General features: G+C 39.0%; 1 protein-coding gene across 1 annotated transcript in view; it reads left to right on the top strand.

Moving 5' to 3' along the window:
* Nucleotides 1-14,260, top strand: part of ranbp10 (RAN binding protein 10) — a 41,284-nt gene extending 27,024 nt beyond the window's left edge. Inside the window, exons 4-15 of the mRNA XM_085464574.1 lie at nt 2,203-2,370; nt 2,494-2,516; nt 4,725-4,909; nt 5,818-5,930; nt 6,114-6,222; nt 6,361-6,509; nt 6,598-6,808; nt 8,078-8,217; nt 8,372-8,520; nt 9,678-9,789; nt 11,630-11,771; nt 12,095-14,260. Coding sequence (XP_085320700.1) covers nt 2,203-2,370; nt 2,494-2,516; nt 4,725-4,909; nt 5,818-5,930; nt 6,114-6,222; nt 6,361-6,509; nt 6,598-6,808; nt 8,078-8,217; nt 8,372-8,520; nt 9,678-9,789; nt 11,630-11,760 — 1,490 coding nt within the window. The 3' untranslated portion in view covers nt 11,761-11,771; nt 12,095-14,260. The remainder of the gene's footprint in view (nt 1-2,202; nt 2,371-2,493; nt 2,517-4,724; nt 4,910-5,817; nt 5,931-6,113; nt 6,223-6,360; nt 6,510-6,597; nt 6,809-8,077; nt 8,218-8,371; nt 8,521-9,677; nt 9,790-11,629; nt 11,772-12,094) is intronic.
* Nucleotides 14,261-18,117: the final 3,857 nt, after the last annotated feature.

The raw sequence follows: 18,117 nt of genomic DNA, 5'->3' as shown, positions 1-18,117 counted from the left end.
CATCATTTCTTAAAACATGTCTGATTGATTTAAGCAAAAAGCTGCTTTTTTAGGAGAATTTTAAGACTGTAATCAGACTCAAATTGTAGTTTTATCATGAAAAACTTGCATTAAGTTATTTTAACTGCAAGAACTTTGCTGGTAAAGTGGGATCCACGGTGTGTTAGAGACAAATGGGAAAGAGTATTTTTGAACAGGGCAGCTGTAGCAAGACAGGAACTAAATGGAGTGTCTTAGAAAGATGCAAGTCATAACACAGGTGCTTTAATACTAGTTGTAGATATTCATCTATACAACTGTCACGCTGGAGGCTGTTTTGAGAAAAGTGAATGTTTGACAATTACAAAATAAACAGATGACATATGGGTAGCGTTAACATTGATAATAGGTTATGAAATACCCAAGAACCCTGTGGTGCTATATTTGGCTACACACAAGAGCTGAGGAAAGCTACCTTGTCTTAGTTGCAACAGAAGAGGCAGACTTGAGCAAAGTGGGAGTAACTGTCTGGACATTACTGATGAAATAAATGATGTGGAAAGACACACAAAAAAGTGGACTCCCTAGAAAATCCATTGCAATTGCAATTTAAAAACTATTACATGTGTAATAGTAATAATAGTTTTTAATAAAGGTTTCTGTAAAGTGTCCTTCACATATACTTTTTAGTGTTTCTTCTTGAATATTCCGAAAAACTGTGGAATATAGACTTACAGAAGTCTATGAGGTCAGCTGTAGACACACTAAAACATTTGGTTGCATGCCTGGGGTACTGGATCCTCCCAAGTGATCCCACGATGAGCCTAGAAGGCATAAGATGTGTCTTTTTGTGGTCCATAACAATGTATGTCAGCAACTGCTAGTCAATTTTAGTTGAAACCATCTTGTACTTAATATTTGATTCAGGATTGTCTTTTTCATTCTGTTATTTGGCACTATTATTTTTAGTGTGGTTACATTAGCCTCAACTGTAAATGCACTACTAATTAGCAAATGTTAGGTTTCTAATTCAGAAGCCTAAGATGCTAAATGTTTATAAATGTAGTTTGAAGCTTGTGGACATAGCTATAACTGTTGATGCTGTGTCACAAGAACATATTGCTTAATCCGAAGGGCTCTCAAGTCCAAATGAATCAGTTAATTGGAATGTGACCAACTGGTATTTTATTTCACTGGAAACATTATTTCACAATGGTAAAACAAGAGTGTATAAGAGGGATTAGGGATCAGTCATGCCTGTGTTTTCATACCACAACAAGCTGTATTGACTGTCTCCCCCATCCCTAGGACTCAAGTAGATGGCTTTTCTTTGTAAGTTTCTTAGCATGTTATTAGGAAATTTCTTGGGATGCACTGATACATGGGTCAAATATCAGTAATGGCTGATATTAGCCTTATTGACTGATATCAGCGTATAAGATGGTATTTACCGATAACAAAGGCAGATACATATCTGTTGTGTTAAATTTTCAGACTTTGTTGACTTGATACAAAGGATAAAAAAAAAAAATCTTTAAAAATAAAGATAACATCGGTTTCAGCTTTGGCTGTTGTTTTAAGCACCGTTATCAGCCTGGAATTTAACACTCTGCTTATCTGTAGAAATTCCAGATCTGTAAAAACTTGAAAAATATCAACAAATATAGAATTTATTGCACTGTATGCTAAGTTCTTACTCATTTGCCTTAATAAGCTACCAGTGACTCACCTTTGTTGTATACACATGCATCACTACCAGCAGGAACAAGAAATTGGTTTATGTAATTAGTACATCATGAGATCTTCCTCTCTTCCCCTGGTGCCCTTTAGTCTTCTGGTGCAGCCTCCTGTGCTGCTGTTCCTGTTGGCAGTGACTCACCAGTTTCTTTACACAGACAAAGTCCTCCTGCTGGCCATCCGGGAGGACGGCCTGCAGACTCAGAAAGTGTCAGTTTTTATGAGCCGCCTTGTAGGCAGCGGCAGTCAGATGGGAAAATTTGAGTTGCTGAAGTCAATGAGTAACTGTCTTCCTTCCTGTTAGCAGTGACCTCAAGCAAGCCACTTCACCCCAGCTGCTTATACTTTTCATACTGAGCTGCTCCCAATTTATGCGTGCAGCAGTAAGACTGTGTGTTTGTCACCGAGGTTTTGATTACTGACACGTTTTTCACATGGTTCAAGTATGAGATGCAAGAACTAATCCTAATCCTTGTCCTATTTTAGGATGGGACAAGCACTCATACGGTTACCATGGAGATGACGGACACTCCTTCTGCTCCTCCGGGACCGGCCAACCATACGGGCCGACATTCACCACGGGTGATGTAATTGGCTGCTGCGTCAACCTCATTAACAACACTTGCTTTTACACCAAAAATGGCATCAGTTTAGGTTGGTGTACATGTTAAGATCCTTTTATTTTAAATTAATTGATAGAATGTCATTTAGCATCAACTGGAACCAATGTGTGTGTACGTTCTTAACTCTAACTGGGTTTGTCTTTCTGTCCTTTAGGTGTTGCCTTCACAGACCTCCCCGTAAGTATTCATTATAGCCATGTTTTCCCATCATAACCCTTCAGCACTTTCCTTTTATTAATAAGCCCAATTTTAATAATTTTTGTTTCGTGTAAGTGATATCAACTGTGCAGCTGCCCATCTAATTGCAGTTTATTTTGCCATTTGGGGTCAGAAACCCTTTCTGTGTTTTTGGATCCAGTGGCTGATATGACTGGAATGTTTCAAAAAGGAAAGATTGGTTTAAACTAGACTACAGTCTCCACAGTTCAAAGTAGCTGTACATGCAGAAACCAAACAGGATCTAACCCAAGCAGCCTTCATCTGAGTGCTGATGTTAGTTTCATATCCTGTTAGTGGGTTGTTTTTTTGTTTTTTGCAAAAACCAACAAACAGCTGTTTGTCCAGTGACTCTTGTCTATTATGGAACCCGAGGTATTCCATAACAAAAGTGCTTTTGATGACATTTGATTTTGGGACAACCCAAAATCAAGTTTATGTATTTTTACCCATGTAGATCGTTTTGGTGTGGGTTACTCAGTTAGCAAGTTTTTAATTTTGTAAAACAAATTTGCACTTTGTGGTCTTTAATGCACAAAAATACATTTGGGGAACTCTGCATTAATATGTCTTTTCAAAAACTGTGACCAAGTTACATCAAAAGTCCACAGACTTTGTTTTGAGCAGTTTCATGTAAGAACTATTTCGATTGTTTACAGCCACTAAAATACAGACGTGTGCAGCTAGTTAGCATTAAAGCTCCGCCTAAGAGAGACACCATCAGTGTTTCTATCCTGTCACAATTTAACTGCCATGAACAGCTCATCACACATCACAGAGTTGGTGGGTATACACCCAATTCCAAAACAGATGGGATGCAGTGTAAAATGCAAATAAATATGAAATGCAGTAAATTGAAAATCATATAAACCCATATTTTATTCACAACACAACACTTAAAACATGTGAAATGTTTAAATTGACAAAATGCACCATTTTGAATTAGATGGTAGCAACACCTCTCAAAAAGTTTGACATGGCCATGTTCCACTGCGTGGCATCCCTTCTTCTTTTAGCAACAGTCTGAAAACTGAGGAGGAATATTGTCCCAATCTTGTCTGATGTAGCATTCAGGGTGCTGGATCTTCTGTGTTGATTTTTTTTTATTCACCAAATGTCACCAAAAAGTTGATTCTGTTCATCTGGACGTAGCGTTTTGTGGGAGAAACGTTTCGTCACTCATCCAAGTGACGTCTTCAGTCTCAGCTGACTGCAGGTTTCCCCAGTCTTATAAACAACCTCCCAGCGCATTGTTCCTTCAGTGGGCTGGTTTCAGTCATTATGCAAATGTACTGTTTATAAGATTGAGGAAACCTGCAGTCAGCTGAGACTGAAGACGTCACTTGGATGAGTGACGAAACGTTTCTCCCACAAAACGCTACGTCCAGATGAACAGAATCAACTTTACTTTCCTGGATAATTGAGAATGCATCAAGACGCAATTCACCAAACGTGTTCAGTTTTTGAACTAAAGACAGGCCACTATAGAGTTTCAACACTGCCCCTTGCGCACAAAGATTTCACCAGATTTCCTCAATTTTTTGATATATTGTCAGTCTTTGGAATTTTACATTGAGGAATATTATTCTGAAAATGTTCCATAATTTGTTCAAACAGTTTTGATGCTCATTTTATACCCAGTCGTGTTACTGACTTCTTGCCAATTAATCAAATTATTTGGAGCTTTTTATTTTTAGTACTACTAAAAATAAAGTACTACTACCCTTTGTTGTCCCATCCCAACTTTTTTATAACATGTTGCTGCCATCAAATTCAAAATTAGTTAGGTTTTTTTTTTTTTTTTTAAATAATGAAACGTCTGCCTTTAAACATTTTATATGTTTTCTATTTTCTATTGTGAATAAAATATGGGTGTATGAGATTTGCAAATCATTGAATTTTGTTGCACAGCATCCCAAACCTTTTAAATTTGTGGTGGTACTCTGACCCGATTGTTGGAAATCATCACTGTTAGTATGATCACCAACAACTGTATAAGTGTAGATATGCTATAAAATAGGGGAAAATATGATAAATTCCCCTTCAGGCTTTGTTTTTTGAAGCGTTTGATGCAGCGCTGTAATGTATTCATTTTTTAAAAATAATATGTAAATATTATTGTGGCTTAGTGCCAAATCAGTTCTGTTTACTATTTTACGTTTCTACCAGCCCAACCTGTACCCCACTGTGGGGCTTCAGACCCCCGGTGAGATCGTAGACGCCAACTTTGGCCAGCAGCCATTTGTCTTCGACATTGAGGACTACATGAGCGAATGGCGGGCCAAGATCCACGGCATGATCGCTCGCTTTCCCATAGGCGAGCGGCTGGGGGAGTGGCAGGCCGTCCTACAGAAGTAAGATTCAGCTCCAACACCTTCACACACACACACACACACACACACACACACACACACACACCATAATACTTTATCTCAAAGCCATAAAAATGACAGCAGCAATGTTGTGCAGGATGGTGGTAGAAAAAATATTGGAAAAATACCAGTTGCATATCTACAGTGGAGGAGGACCAGTGGATAAAAACATATTGTAATATTTCCTTTCAAGAGAGCTCGTCTCTCTGGAGCCATTAGCACTTTTAATGATATCATGTAATATTTCCCCTCAGCTGAGTTCATATTTAACAGGAAGTACCCAGAAAGATGTTTTCTTCTTGAAAACAAAATAAAATGTTTCTTATTCTGACAATGAATAACGAATCAGCCCACTAAGTTTTGTGTGTGCATATCTTATTTCTTTAACCATAGAGCTCCACTGTTATTCTAAAACTGTTAAATACACACCACGGAGCCACACTGATATCACTGAATATTTCTTTGGCATGTCATCCTACGTACATTCTCCTTCTTCTGCAAAAAAAAATCCCACTAGAGAAACAATCTCTAAAACACTTTTTTCCCCTGTTTTATTGATATTTGTTAAAAGCAATGCTGGCCGGCGGTTTCATTATATTTCTAAACCTGTATGAAACAGTGAAAATACTACATGTGTGTATAAATATTTATCTTGACTCTGGACAGATGTTTTCAAGCTGTATGCCACAGTCACAAAGTTCTAAAGACACCTAAACCATTCTGTCCATATTCACATTGCCTTTCTTGGTGTAAACGTCGTACAGATGAAATATTTCTAATTTGATATTTTCAGAGAAAGATAAATGTGATATAAAAATCTTAAAGTTAGTGAGGAGGAATCAGAAGGAAGATTTTTTTTATTTTGTATTATATACCTTGTTTTTTCCTAGTATGGTTTCCAGCTACTTGGTGCACCATGGGTACTGTGCCACTGCAACAGCCTTTGCCAGAGCTACAGAGACCATGATACAAGAGGACCAGACATCTATAAAGAACAGACAGAGTGAGTGCACACAGCAGTGTGTGCTCAAAGGGAATCATTAGATTTTTCTCTATTATATTAGAGGGTGTGGGGTGTTACTTGTCTCTGTTGATGTATTGGCCTCTTTCAAATGTTTGTTTTGAAAGCTTGAATTCTCCAGATGTTGAGTATATTGTAAAAACCATTCTGCTTTTCATCTAATAGGAATACAGAAGCTAGTGCTGGCAGGGCGGGTTGGTGAGGCCATAGAAGCAACTCAGCAGCTTTATCCCGGTCTGTTAGAACGCAACCCCAATCTACTATTCATGTTGAAGTAAGTCTGCTGTATAGGGTGGGTTCAAAGGCAAGCATGAATTTGCCGCCACAGCTATTATGGACGTAAAATCTGCTTGATATTTAAATGGCTTATTGTCCGGTGAATACCAGTAACACTGATTAAACTGGCCTCTAGGTGTCGCCAGTTTGTGGAGATGGTGAACGGTACAGACAGTGAGGTTCGCTGCTTGACGATTCGCTCCCCAAAGTCCCAGGACAGTTACCCCGGCTCACCGTGCCTCAGCCCCCACCACGGAGCCAGCAACACACACCTGCACACCGGAGGTACATCACACAAACAGGACTGGCTTTCCCTCTACCTTTAAGTTTATTTATAGGTCTTTGTTTCCTCTCCTACTTTACTCACTACCAGGTTCAGACAGCCCCACCTGTAGTAACGGGGTGACTCCCCCGAACAAGTCAAAGAGCCACAGCAGCAGCGGCAGCATCAAATACCCCAGCGCATCCTCCTCTGCCTCTTCCTCCTCCTCCTCCTCCCCTTCATCCATCAACTACTCTGAGTCCAATTCCTCCGATTCCACCAAGAGCCAGCCGCACAGTGCCAACAGCACCCAGGAAACCAGGTGAGAAGCCCTGACAGCTTGTTTTACAGCTGATACGTGTAGACCTGGAGTCTGTACTGTGGTGCAAGTTGAGCATGCCTAGGATATCTTTCCCTCATCTCATTTCACTTACCCTAACTTTTGGAATCCAGCTAAGTGGTTATCAACTCGATAATTCAGGGATACCAAATCTAGCTGCAAGTCTACTTACATGCAAGTCAAAGTCAAACACTTTAAGTGCTTTGACTTGAAAAACATGATATTAATTTAAGCACATTTAAATCTAAGAAAGGAAGGAGGCAAGAATGTGCGTTTATAGCCTCATCAGTATCACGGCTCTGTCATTAGGAAACAGGAAGATTGGACTGTAATTACAGCTGTGTATTCCATTAAATTAACTTGTTGCTGGGGCACCCAACAGCTTGCTTGTTAAGGCTGTCATTACACCTTAAAAAACTTAATGTGCTATTTAAATGAACAGTGGCTTGTAAAGCACTATCAGTCTTATTCTTTCAGCTACAACCCTTTAAACGGTCTGAGAGCAAGTACAGAACAAATATAAAAGCATAATTCAAACCATTAGGTAAGCTTACTTGCAAATGTTATATAAGGTCAACAAGTAAAAGGCTTAGCCGCCCTGTTTGATGACTGCAGCGCTTGCAGGAAAATTAAATCGCTTGCAGCCAGGAGGAGGAAAAACCAAAGACCTAAGAATCTATATTTCTTATTAATGTTCATCAGAGAAACACAGACATTAGAAAATCTCTAGAAAGTATAGACTATGTGCATAACATTGTCTGGGGGATCATCTTGGAATGGTGATGTTATTTTCTAGAGATTAACTGGTCAGTATGCACTTGTTTAGAGTTGTTGTTCTTGAATGTAACCTAATCTGAAGCGGGTTAGGTGTGCAGCTGGATTAAAAATGGCAATGATAAGAAGTGAACCAACCCAAACCCAAGGTTAAACCAAAACATTGAGGTGATGCAGGTTGTATTATGTTTGCTGACAGTTGTTCGTTCAGTGATGGCAGGGGATGTTTCCCTTCATTATTTAATTTTAGGCATAAATATAAGAGATAGATAACATAAGCTAATAAAGGTGTTAATGGGTGCAGAATATTTGTTCAGATGCTCCAAATGTGGTGTTTGGCACGGGGGGGGGGGGGTGTTAGTAAAGATCGCATGTTTTCTAAATAGTTCATTATTGTGATACTACCCAGGCCTAAAATGTTCCTTAATATTGTCTTTTACACTCTGTGTGTGTGTGTGTGTGTGTGTGTGTGAGCAGTGACAGTGAGATGGAGATCGAAGCAGAGCACTACACCAACGGCGTTGTTGAGGGCTCCTCGGCGCGGATCATGAACGGAACATACAAACATGAAGAAATCCTTCAGCCAGACGACAACAGCATTGGCAATGGAGTCACAGGTACACGAAGAATACACACGTGCACTCAGTCACACTCCTGAAAATGTCTTGGTCTTTATACTGCTTCTAGCCTTTATATTTCCTCTTGCTTTAGACTTGATCCACCTTTCTTTAGGATGTTTTTACAGTGCGTTTGTGTGTGTTTCTCCACCAGATGAGGTTTGTAGTCACAGCAGACAGCTTTGTGGTGGGAACCAAGCAGCCACAGAGAGGATGATCCAGTTTGGACGGGAGCTGCAGGCGCTCAACGAACAGCTGTGTCAGGAGTACGGCAAGAATACCACACACAAGAAAATGTTACAGGTACACACACATTCCACTGCACATGGGCTCGAGCTCAACAAACAGCTACAATGCCAAAAAACAGATGTGATGCAAGGAGTGGGCTGAGGAGATTTGTTTCTGCTGGCACCAGTTAAAGTCCTGGTTATAGTATTCTGTGCACGCTGCAGAAATTGGACGGACTTATGATTTATAATGTGCTGTTGTAAAACAGATAAAGTCAAAGTTATTTCTGACAAGCAGTAGTTTCCAATGTACAGGAAGATCCTAAATCAGTCTTTATTTGCAGGGCACTTCATCTTTACAGTTTAAAGTGTTTTACAGGTGACTGACAAGAATTTAAGGAAACACAAATAAAAATGGTGAAAAAGTAAATAAAAAACATTTAATTAAAAAGACCAGAGTAAACCATTTATCTCTGGATTTTTTTTGATATGTGAAACTTCTTCAGGTTTTTTTTTTTTTTTTGAGTTTTAAAACAAACATTTTTCCAGTATCATTTGATCATTTTGTATTGATATTATCATACATACCCCTCTTTTTAAAACTTCAAAAGAGGGTTATGCATGTATTGAAATGATGTGCTGGGACACTGTTTTGGCATTCTCATTTTTGTCCACCAGGGGGCAGAAATGTAGGCCTATATACCATTAAATACCCACTTGCATACTCAGCAGGCAACATTATCATGTCATCACCCTCATTAAAGTAAGAATACTTAGAATAGCATTATTAGTTGTTTGTATTATTTATATTATGATCACTCATTAGGTTATCCACGTTTTAGTGTTTGTGGACTGGTGAATATTGGAAACAAAAAATGAAAAGAGCCTGGTTAGGATAGATTAAGGCGCCTGTTCTCTTTTTGTCTAACTCTAAGTGTTATAGTAGTTTTCTGTCGGTATAATAGGATAAAGACATGACAGGAAAGACTATGAAATGAGTAAACGCAGGACAGTAGCTCTTATGACTTGTCTTCATAATTTATACTGGCCAAACAGTTGTGTCTCGTTAGCTGGTGCCCAGAATGTTAATGAATACTTTGTAGCTTTAGGGCTATTAAGGAAATCCAAAGCTGGAGAGTGTTCTGCACTGCAGGGATTCAGCTGTGTTGTATTCACAAAGGATCTGTGTGTGTGTGTTTGTGTGTGTGCGTCTCTCGCTGTGTCTCTGTGTAGGATGCATTCAGCCTGCTAGCGTACTCAGATCCCTGGAACTGCCCCGTGGGCCAGCAGTTAGACCCTACGCAGAGAGAGTCACTCTGCTCTGCCCTCAACAGCGCCATACTGGGTAAAGAGCAAAGCACAAACATATTCTGTGGGTTCCGCTCATACATACAAAACTGTGCAAAGAAAAGACAAATATGACTTTCTGTCTTCTTCACCTTAACGATGATAATATCAGAGCTCTGAAGGGGCCAGTGCTGGTATTTAGACCCCTAAGTAAATTGCCCCGACAACATAGTAAACTATTCATTCTCTCTTGAAAATGTACGAATATGCCTCCAAGTTCTAACATTTGACAAGCTTTAAACTGTACACTTTTAAGCTTTCCTACTTTGGAGAAATACAAGAATGTTTTTATATTTAATACATTTTATAAAGTAGGTTTTCTTTTATTCAACAAATAATATGTTTAGCTCCTGCAGAATTACTTTTAATGTTTGATTTACATGATGGAGAAGACTTTTACACAGTACCGTATGTGCTCAAACTTTTTAAGAGAATGCCTTCATTCTGGTTTTGCCTTTGATTAAAAGCCAAAAATGTTTACCTCTAAATCAAGGAAAGCAGCAACAGATGGTATTATAAAGTCTCGTGGCCATCTAATTAATTTGATGTTACAAAGATTGCTTTTTGTCTTTTTCTTTTTTCTTTTTTACAAGAATTAAATCAACACACACAGTGATTTTTGCTAGATGACATTGTTTTGTTGCAGCAGTTCCATATGCAACTCCAACAAGATCAACAGAATAAGGATTTTCAGTTGAATATAAGAATAGAAATCCAAAAAAAATGTCCTTTGTCTTTATAGAATATTGTTATCAAACACCATTCAAAGCCAAGAACAGAGGTTTATGGCTAGAAACCTTTCAATAGACAGATTGCAGTATGGCAAGATTTTCAGGGTTTGCTTGACATCTTGAATACACATAAAGTGGAAGCGAGCACTGTTTTTATTAAAGATAAATGAAAAGGGTTAAAGAAAGTTGTTTTTAAAAATTATAAAAGATATTATGCTAAAACATTAGCATGTTAGCTAAATGAGCTAAATGTAAACAAACCAGATTGTGTGGTGGTTCCTATCTTTAACAGAGCTCAGCATTTATACAAGCATTCAGTGAATCAAAAGGACATGTGGTTAAGAAAGTCAGCACTTAATTCCCTTAATGTTCACGTATTAGAACAGTGTGTATCGCTTGTACCAAGGTTATTATGCTCAAAGCTAGGTGTAAAAAAACATTTTAATTAACTAAATTAAAAAATAGAAATTAGACTTTTGAAAAAATAAATAAATAAATAAATAAAACTAACTGAAATGATATTTTGAACCTGGAAAACGAACTAAAATGAAATGAAAATATAGAAGAAATACCCTGAAACACCTTCAGAAAGTTCTGTTTTTATTGTAATACCTGTACAGATTTTCCTTTAAAACTAAAACTAACACTGAAACTAATAGAAACTAAACTAAACAAACAATAAAAACTAACCCACAACAAGAAAATTCACTCTGGAAACAAACTGAAATAAAACCAAAAATAAAAACCAACTTGAAAGGGGTAAACTATAATAACTTTGTTATGTTCACATATTCTGCTTTTTATTTCCTTGCTTTTAGCCATAGGTAGCAAATTTACTAAAAAACAAATAAAAAATCAATCAATCCTGACATTATTAATATTTTCACTGGATTTTCCCCCAAGGCATACAAAGGTTCATATTAATATGAATATTGAGCTGTCATTTTCTGCCACCAGTAAGAAATGTTGCCTTTCACAAACAGCTGTAATATCTGTTAAAAATGAGATGAGATGATCAGTGCAAACCTAAACTATCTCAAGCCAAGCAGAAAGGAGCAAGAATATTTGATTACTTTCTTTGTGATTCTTTGTGTTTTTCTTCATCAGAGTCTCAAAATCTGCCTAAACAGCCTCCGCTGATGCTAGCGCTTGGTCAGGCCACGGAGTGTGTTCAGCTCATGGCCCGAGTCCGGTCTGGTTCCTGCTCCTTCGCCAGAGTAGACAACTTTTTGCACTAGCCCAGGTCCAGGTGTGTAAATTCATATTTAGGAGTAATCATCCTTATGTGAGGTGGACATTGTAAATAAGCTTAGCCTATAAATCCTGTAATTATCTGAGGTCTGAAACGGGGCACTGAATGTGACTCATAGTAAGGTTTGCATGGTGACTGGCATGTTTGTCTTAAAGGTATGGATGGAGGACAACCTTCATCTCCATCTGTTATTGTCTTTAATTACAGCTAATGTGCACACATGCCTCAAATGGGGGGGGAAAAAAAGGATAAAATGCTCTCCCGCTGTATTTCTATCAATCATGCTACATTCATTTCATTACCCCACATCTCTCCCACAGGTTATTGTTAAGTAGCACTGAGAGAAGACATGTCCAGCAGGTAGTTGTCATGGCAACGGAGGAAGGAGCGTTGGTGCATTTGGCTGTCCATCAGACCGAGCCAGCAGCACAGGCAAGAGAGGCAGAGGAGAGAGAGAGAAAAGAAAGGTTCCTTTTTATTTAGTATTATAAAATAAATAAATGTGTGACACTATTTAAAGATAATTATTATTCTGTTCATCTAGCCTTTTTTTTCTTTTGTTTTTTAGTTCTTTTGTGTCAGTTTGTTGTGCTCATCCTGGAACAAAGAAATTGTAAACCTCCTTCTGATTCTTCCCTTCTGTTTTAACGGGTGGATTTCTTCTCCCTGCTGTCAGTATTGATGTTCTTGTTTACCATATCACAGACCACAATACCCAAAAGCTGGTTTCCACAGTCATCGTGACGCCTATAGGCCTTTTTTTTTTCTCAATTAGACACGGCGGATCTTGAAATACAAAAGGGTTCAAACTCGTCATGAAAATTATTCCAGAAAGTCAAAGAAAATCAAAATTCACTGGACAAAGCTTCCAAGTCATACTCTAATATGTCTGTGCGAGCTAGCAATTTTTTACCCAAAGAATAGGAGACTTCCTTAAAACTTTACCCATGTAAAAGAAAAAAAACATAATTGAAGGTCCTCTGTAGCTGCGAACGCTGCCGGGAGAGAGGGTGATGACAAGAGACTACAGTGGAATATTGGAGGTGTTGGAGCCTTGATTTTACCGTAACAACCACAACGTCGACCAATCAGCGATGTGGTTGCAGGTGGCAGAGCTCGGCAAGAGCTGCACCGAAAACGTCCGCCTTCAGGACCAAGTCTTACACTATTTTAATGGCCACCTTGATGCCAGTATTGAGGAAGTCAGTATCAAACTCAGCTTAACAAGTGCTCTGTGTGTGTGTGTGTGTGTGTGTGTGTGTGTGTGTGTGTATGTATATTCAGGGCACTCCCCCTGAGATTTAATTACTGCTGCCCTTTTTTCCTTCGCCATCCTCCACAGCCTGACCTGCTGTGTGCATGTGCTGTTGCAAACACTGTTTCAGAAAAAAAGGAAAACCATCTTCCGAACACACGTGTAGTTTTTTAGGGAGCACTGTGTGATCTTTCGTTTTGATTTTAAAGATTGTGAAAACCAGTTCTGGTTGTTGGGAAAGTTTCTCTCTTTTTGCCTTACACAGAGCCCTTTAGGTTTGTAAAACAAATTAGTCCCAGAGTTCTTTTCAATATGTACAATAACATGATGGTAAAACAGTCATTTTACCCTTCAGGCTAGCTGCTGGCCACAATGAGATTTACATGCAAGTAAAGACAGTGCTCAGGTCCGCTACTTCCTGTTTTGGTGTCAGGTTATACCTGCCAACAGTCCTGTTTTTACAATATTTCCCTCATACTTAAAGCTGCATAATAAGTTTGCTTTTTTTGTCCGAGTATTCTTAGCTGTCTCTCAATTACTATCTACATGCAGTCCACATACTACACATATTATCAGCCAAAACAGATTCAAGGCGTGTCTTTGCAACAGCTCCCTGCAGAGGCAGGATTCCTGTGTTAGCTGTTGCTCCTTTAATGCTTTACCCGTCAACAAAGACGAGAGCACCACTTTAAAACACGCTTAAAGAATAACAACCAGGATGTGTGTGACAGGTAAATGCAGTCAATATTAGTGCAGTAGTACAAACACTGCAGATTGAAATAGAACATTAGGGTAAGAAGTTTCGTAGGGCAGCAAGCCATGATCCGAGGTAGACGGTGGTAGATGTCATACAGTGCATGACATCAACAAATCTCTGGGTGTTCGAGACCAAAATGCTGGCAGGTATGAGTCAGATCAGTACGAACAGAAGTACAAAATACCGCTTCCAGACACTTCTCACTTGGCTTGATATTCAAATTAATTAAGAAGATATTACGACTTTAAATTACTCAGTTTTACACGGTCAGTTCACAGTTTTCATGTCAGCTTCGGCACCCTTAGACCTTTTTCCACAGCAGAGACTCTGGGTTATTATGAGATAAACACAGATATAATTTGTAAGAAAACAAATGAAACCACTCAGACAAGGCTCCATTTTTATGTGTAATAGAACTGAGCCATCATTAAAACTTGGTCCAAAAGTAACTTTTCTCATGACAACTTAAAATATCTGCTTGGACGAAAAAGGCCTGTTAGGCTTCACTAATATCATCAAGTAAGTTTTGGTTAGTGCTTTAGCTAGTTTTTTACTAACTAGCTGTACCTCACCACCTACATGTTAGAGAAGCCATCTTTATTTTGTCTGCTAAGGACTTTGTTTGAAACTACGCAGCTAAAACACAAACTAATTCACTAACTGGTGGCTGACGAGGTTGATTCTTTTGAATCAGCCAATCATTTTGCTGCTCCTCAACACACTGTACAGTAACTAGCCTTTGTTTTAGCAAGACCACATGCTACCTGGCTACATTGCTAGCGGGCTCAGCTGCTTTTAAGCTCACATAGCCGAATAGTACAAAACGTTATTTCTAAAATATTTCTTAAATGTTTGCAAAAACAAAAAAGACCAAAAAGCCACTGTGTTCCTTTCTGTAACACACATGAGCTAACGTGTTAGCAGGCCTGGTTGAAGTTCAGTCGTTTATGCTTTAATGGCTCTTTTTTGGCTTCATTTTTATTTTACAGGAGCCACACTTGAGTTAGAATATATTTGGAGGTAACACTGATATTTTTTCCGTTCTTTAGTATTTGGAAAAGCTAAAATGGAAATCTTGAAGGGATTTCACAGGAACTATTAAACATGTGGATTCAAAGCTTTTTGTTTTCATCAACTCAACTTTCTCAGGTTGATACTGTTTCTACACAACAAAAATGGCAGCCAGTCACAATAGAATAAAACATTAATTGAGTAACTAACCCGTTAATTACTTTCACAATGTTAGCTCTGTAAAGTTGGCTCACGCTGCAGCATTATTCACTTCATTTTTCCCGTGTGTCGGAAGCATTAAGTTTAACTACCACCCCAGTCACATGTGTTTCATTATTTGGTTTTAATGATAAACATGTTTTCCTCTGTAAACATATGAAATGATTTCTTTTCTACAAAGTGGACGGATAATGTGTGACTGACGAAACGTTGTCTCTGTCTGCTTTGTCGTGACCTGGCGAGCGGCGTGCTGATCCACCCTGAAGTGCGTATTTCTATTCATAAGAGATTTTCCGTCTAGGTTATGTGGTCATATCTTTTTAGCTGGTGTTTTGTTTTTGTTTTTCTAAACACCTTCTGCTAATGTAGGATTTATTCTAATAACTACACATACAGACACACCCACAGCATCTGCCTCTGCAGCTGTACAGGACTTCTGTTACACACTATTGAAAGAGAAACCTCTGTTACACACCTGTAGGGGGGGAAAAAAAAATCTTGCTGCTGTCCTGTTGTTTTTGGACTTGGGCTGCATCTCAGCGGTGTTACCACACAGCTTTCCCCCATTATCCAGCCACTGACATGCTCAGTGACCGTTAGAAGGAAAGGAGATGCGAGCAGTTGTAGAAACGAGCCCGAGGCCTCCGAGGCTTCCCGAGAGGCCGGAGAAACTGATTTAGGCGCCGCAGCTGTGCACAGTTGACTTCTATCATGATTTTGGTTTCAGATTTTCACTTTTGAGTTTTAGGAAAAAAATAAAAATGTTTTAAAAATGTGAAATGAGTTACCCTCTACTTAGCATGACTTGTAAAACCTTTAAAACAATATAAAAAAAAAGGAAAAATGATAATTACAAAAAAAACTATGTACTGGAACTATGTTAAAAAAAAGAAATGTTTTCTGTTTAATTTTGACAGAATTATTTTTATTAAAATACATCCATAAGCATATGATCGGTGTCCCGTTTTTATTTGGTGTAATTTCTTTTTTTCTCAGGATTTGAGTTCGTTTGTGAGTGAGAGGCAATGACAGCTGTAAACACTTGTACAAAACATTAATGTTAGTAGAGTATAATCTAAAAATTTAGACACATCTGCTTATTTCACTATTGTTATCTTATAAATAATAAACTCACCAAATACTTCATTAGTTAAACCTATTCAACTGCACTTTATAGCACTTTAATCAACCAACCCAATGGCTTCTTTGTGTCTTCCTACAGCAAAGGTAGGAGAGGGGCTGGTTGTATTAAGAGATTTGATTGGGCAATCCAGTGTCAGCATGAAAATGAACCAATGGACTGCTGTCAGGGGCTCTTCAGACTGGCTCATTGGCCCAAAAGTGCATCGGCCTACGGGGGAAAATCCCCGGTACGCCAGATTATCAGTCCAGGCCTGACCTCAGTGCATTTAGGCATGTAGGCATAGTCATGCCTTGTTAATGGCTGTAAACAATGTATGCTAAAAAGCATCTATGGACTCACAACATGTGGACTGCTAAGCAGATGAGCTACAGAAGCAGAAGAATTTTCATGGTCTCACCCAAACTGAAGCCAGAAGATTGGTAAAAATGTTGTGATGAGTCTCAGGTTTAACATTGAGATGGTGGGGTCATAAACACAAAAGTGTGTACCCATCTGTTTTCAGCCTGATGGTGTAATGCTATGGGGGATATTTTCTTGCCATATTTTGAGCTCCTTAATACTAACTGAGCATTTCTAAATGCCAGCCTACCTGCCACTGTGACTGCAGGGTCTTCATTTTGTTTTTCAGTCTGGCCTCTTTGACTTGTGATTAGAGCAACTACCTCTTCTAAGCAGTGTCGGCTTCAGCTACTTCAGGCTCTGAAGCAATGACCATTGCACAGCTCAAAGAGTAAGAGTCTTGTTTATCTCCCGGTGTAGATAATTTGACTTCATCTATTTCATTGCACTGGTAAGGTCAGCTTATTATCTTCCTGATTATGTGAATATATGCTGTGATCTTTACATAGAGCTACATCGCCCTCTCCTGGTTCTGCTCACAGTTGGACACCATAAAGCGCGCACCATGCTTGACTTTCAGTCTCAGTGTTTTACACTAAAACTCACTAAATGCATTTCTTTGGTTTTAGGTTTCCATATTTAATGAAGAGCACTGCAGAGGATGGATTCATTCAAATGGGGTGCAAGTCAGACTACAACACCTCTCATGAAACTCTTCAAACTATGTTACCATGAATTTGTTTAGACTCATCTGGAGTTTGTTTTTTTGATCAAGTCATTTATAGCCTTTCACATTCTTTGGCTCTCATTATAATGACTTGGATTCGTATAACGCCTTTCAGGAAACCAAAGGTGAAGGAGGTTGGACAGGTACTGAGGTGCCCGGGCATTGAGGGATTTATAAGTCAGATGATGATGTTAATGATGTGTGACTTGACCAGGAGCCAATGGAGATTTATGAGGGTGGGGGTGATATGTTGCCAGAGAGTGTGTTAGAAGCCTGGCAGCTGAGTTGTGGACATACTGGAGCCTGTCCAGGGCTTTGCTGGGGATCCCAAACAGGACCCCACTGCAGTAATCCAGCTGTGTGGTAACAAAGGCATGGATGAGGGGCTCTGCTATGGAGTCAGTGAGCAATGACCGAAATTAAGAGATGTTCATTAAGTGCAAAAAAAACCCACTGCTTTAGTGACAGATTTGAGCCTGGGATTAAAGTGTGGAGTCTAGATCGAAACCCAAGTTGCGAAATTCTGGGGATGGTGAGATGGTGCAACAGTCTTTCAAAGTAGGGCCCTGAGGGCCACAGCCAAGAGCTCTGTTTTATTACTGTTGATCTTGAGTAGGTTAGATGACCTATATGTTTTAACTTAATGCAGAAAGTTGACAAGTGATTGGGGAGGAAACTAGGTGGAGGGTTTTGTACTGATATAAAGTTGTGTGTTGTCAGCATAAGAATCATCAATGGATCAGAAGGGTTCCAAGAACAGGGCCTTGAGGCACATTGTGGCTAACTCTCAGTGCTGTGGTGTGTTCTGAAACCAGACTGAAATGGTTCATATGTCCACCTTATGGTTGGACATATGTTGATTGAGTTGGGTGGCTGCTTTCCAAGATTTTG

Source organism: Copadichromis virginalis, linkage group LG7 (assembly GCF_057382275.1).
Source record: "Copadichromis virginalis isolate Kocher_CV1m ecotype Utaka linkage group LG7, C_Virginalis_male_GT1.1, whole genome shotgun sequence".
NCBI lineage: Eukaryota > Metazoa > Chordata > Actinopteri > Cichliformes > Cichlidae > Copadichromis > Copadichromis virginalis.
This window is presented reverse-complemented; position numbering and strand designations above follow the sequence as displayed.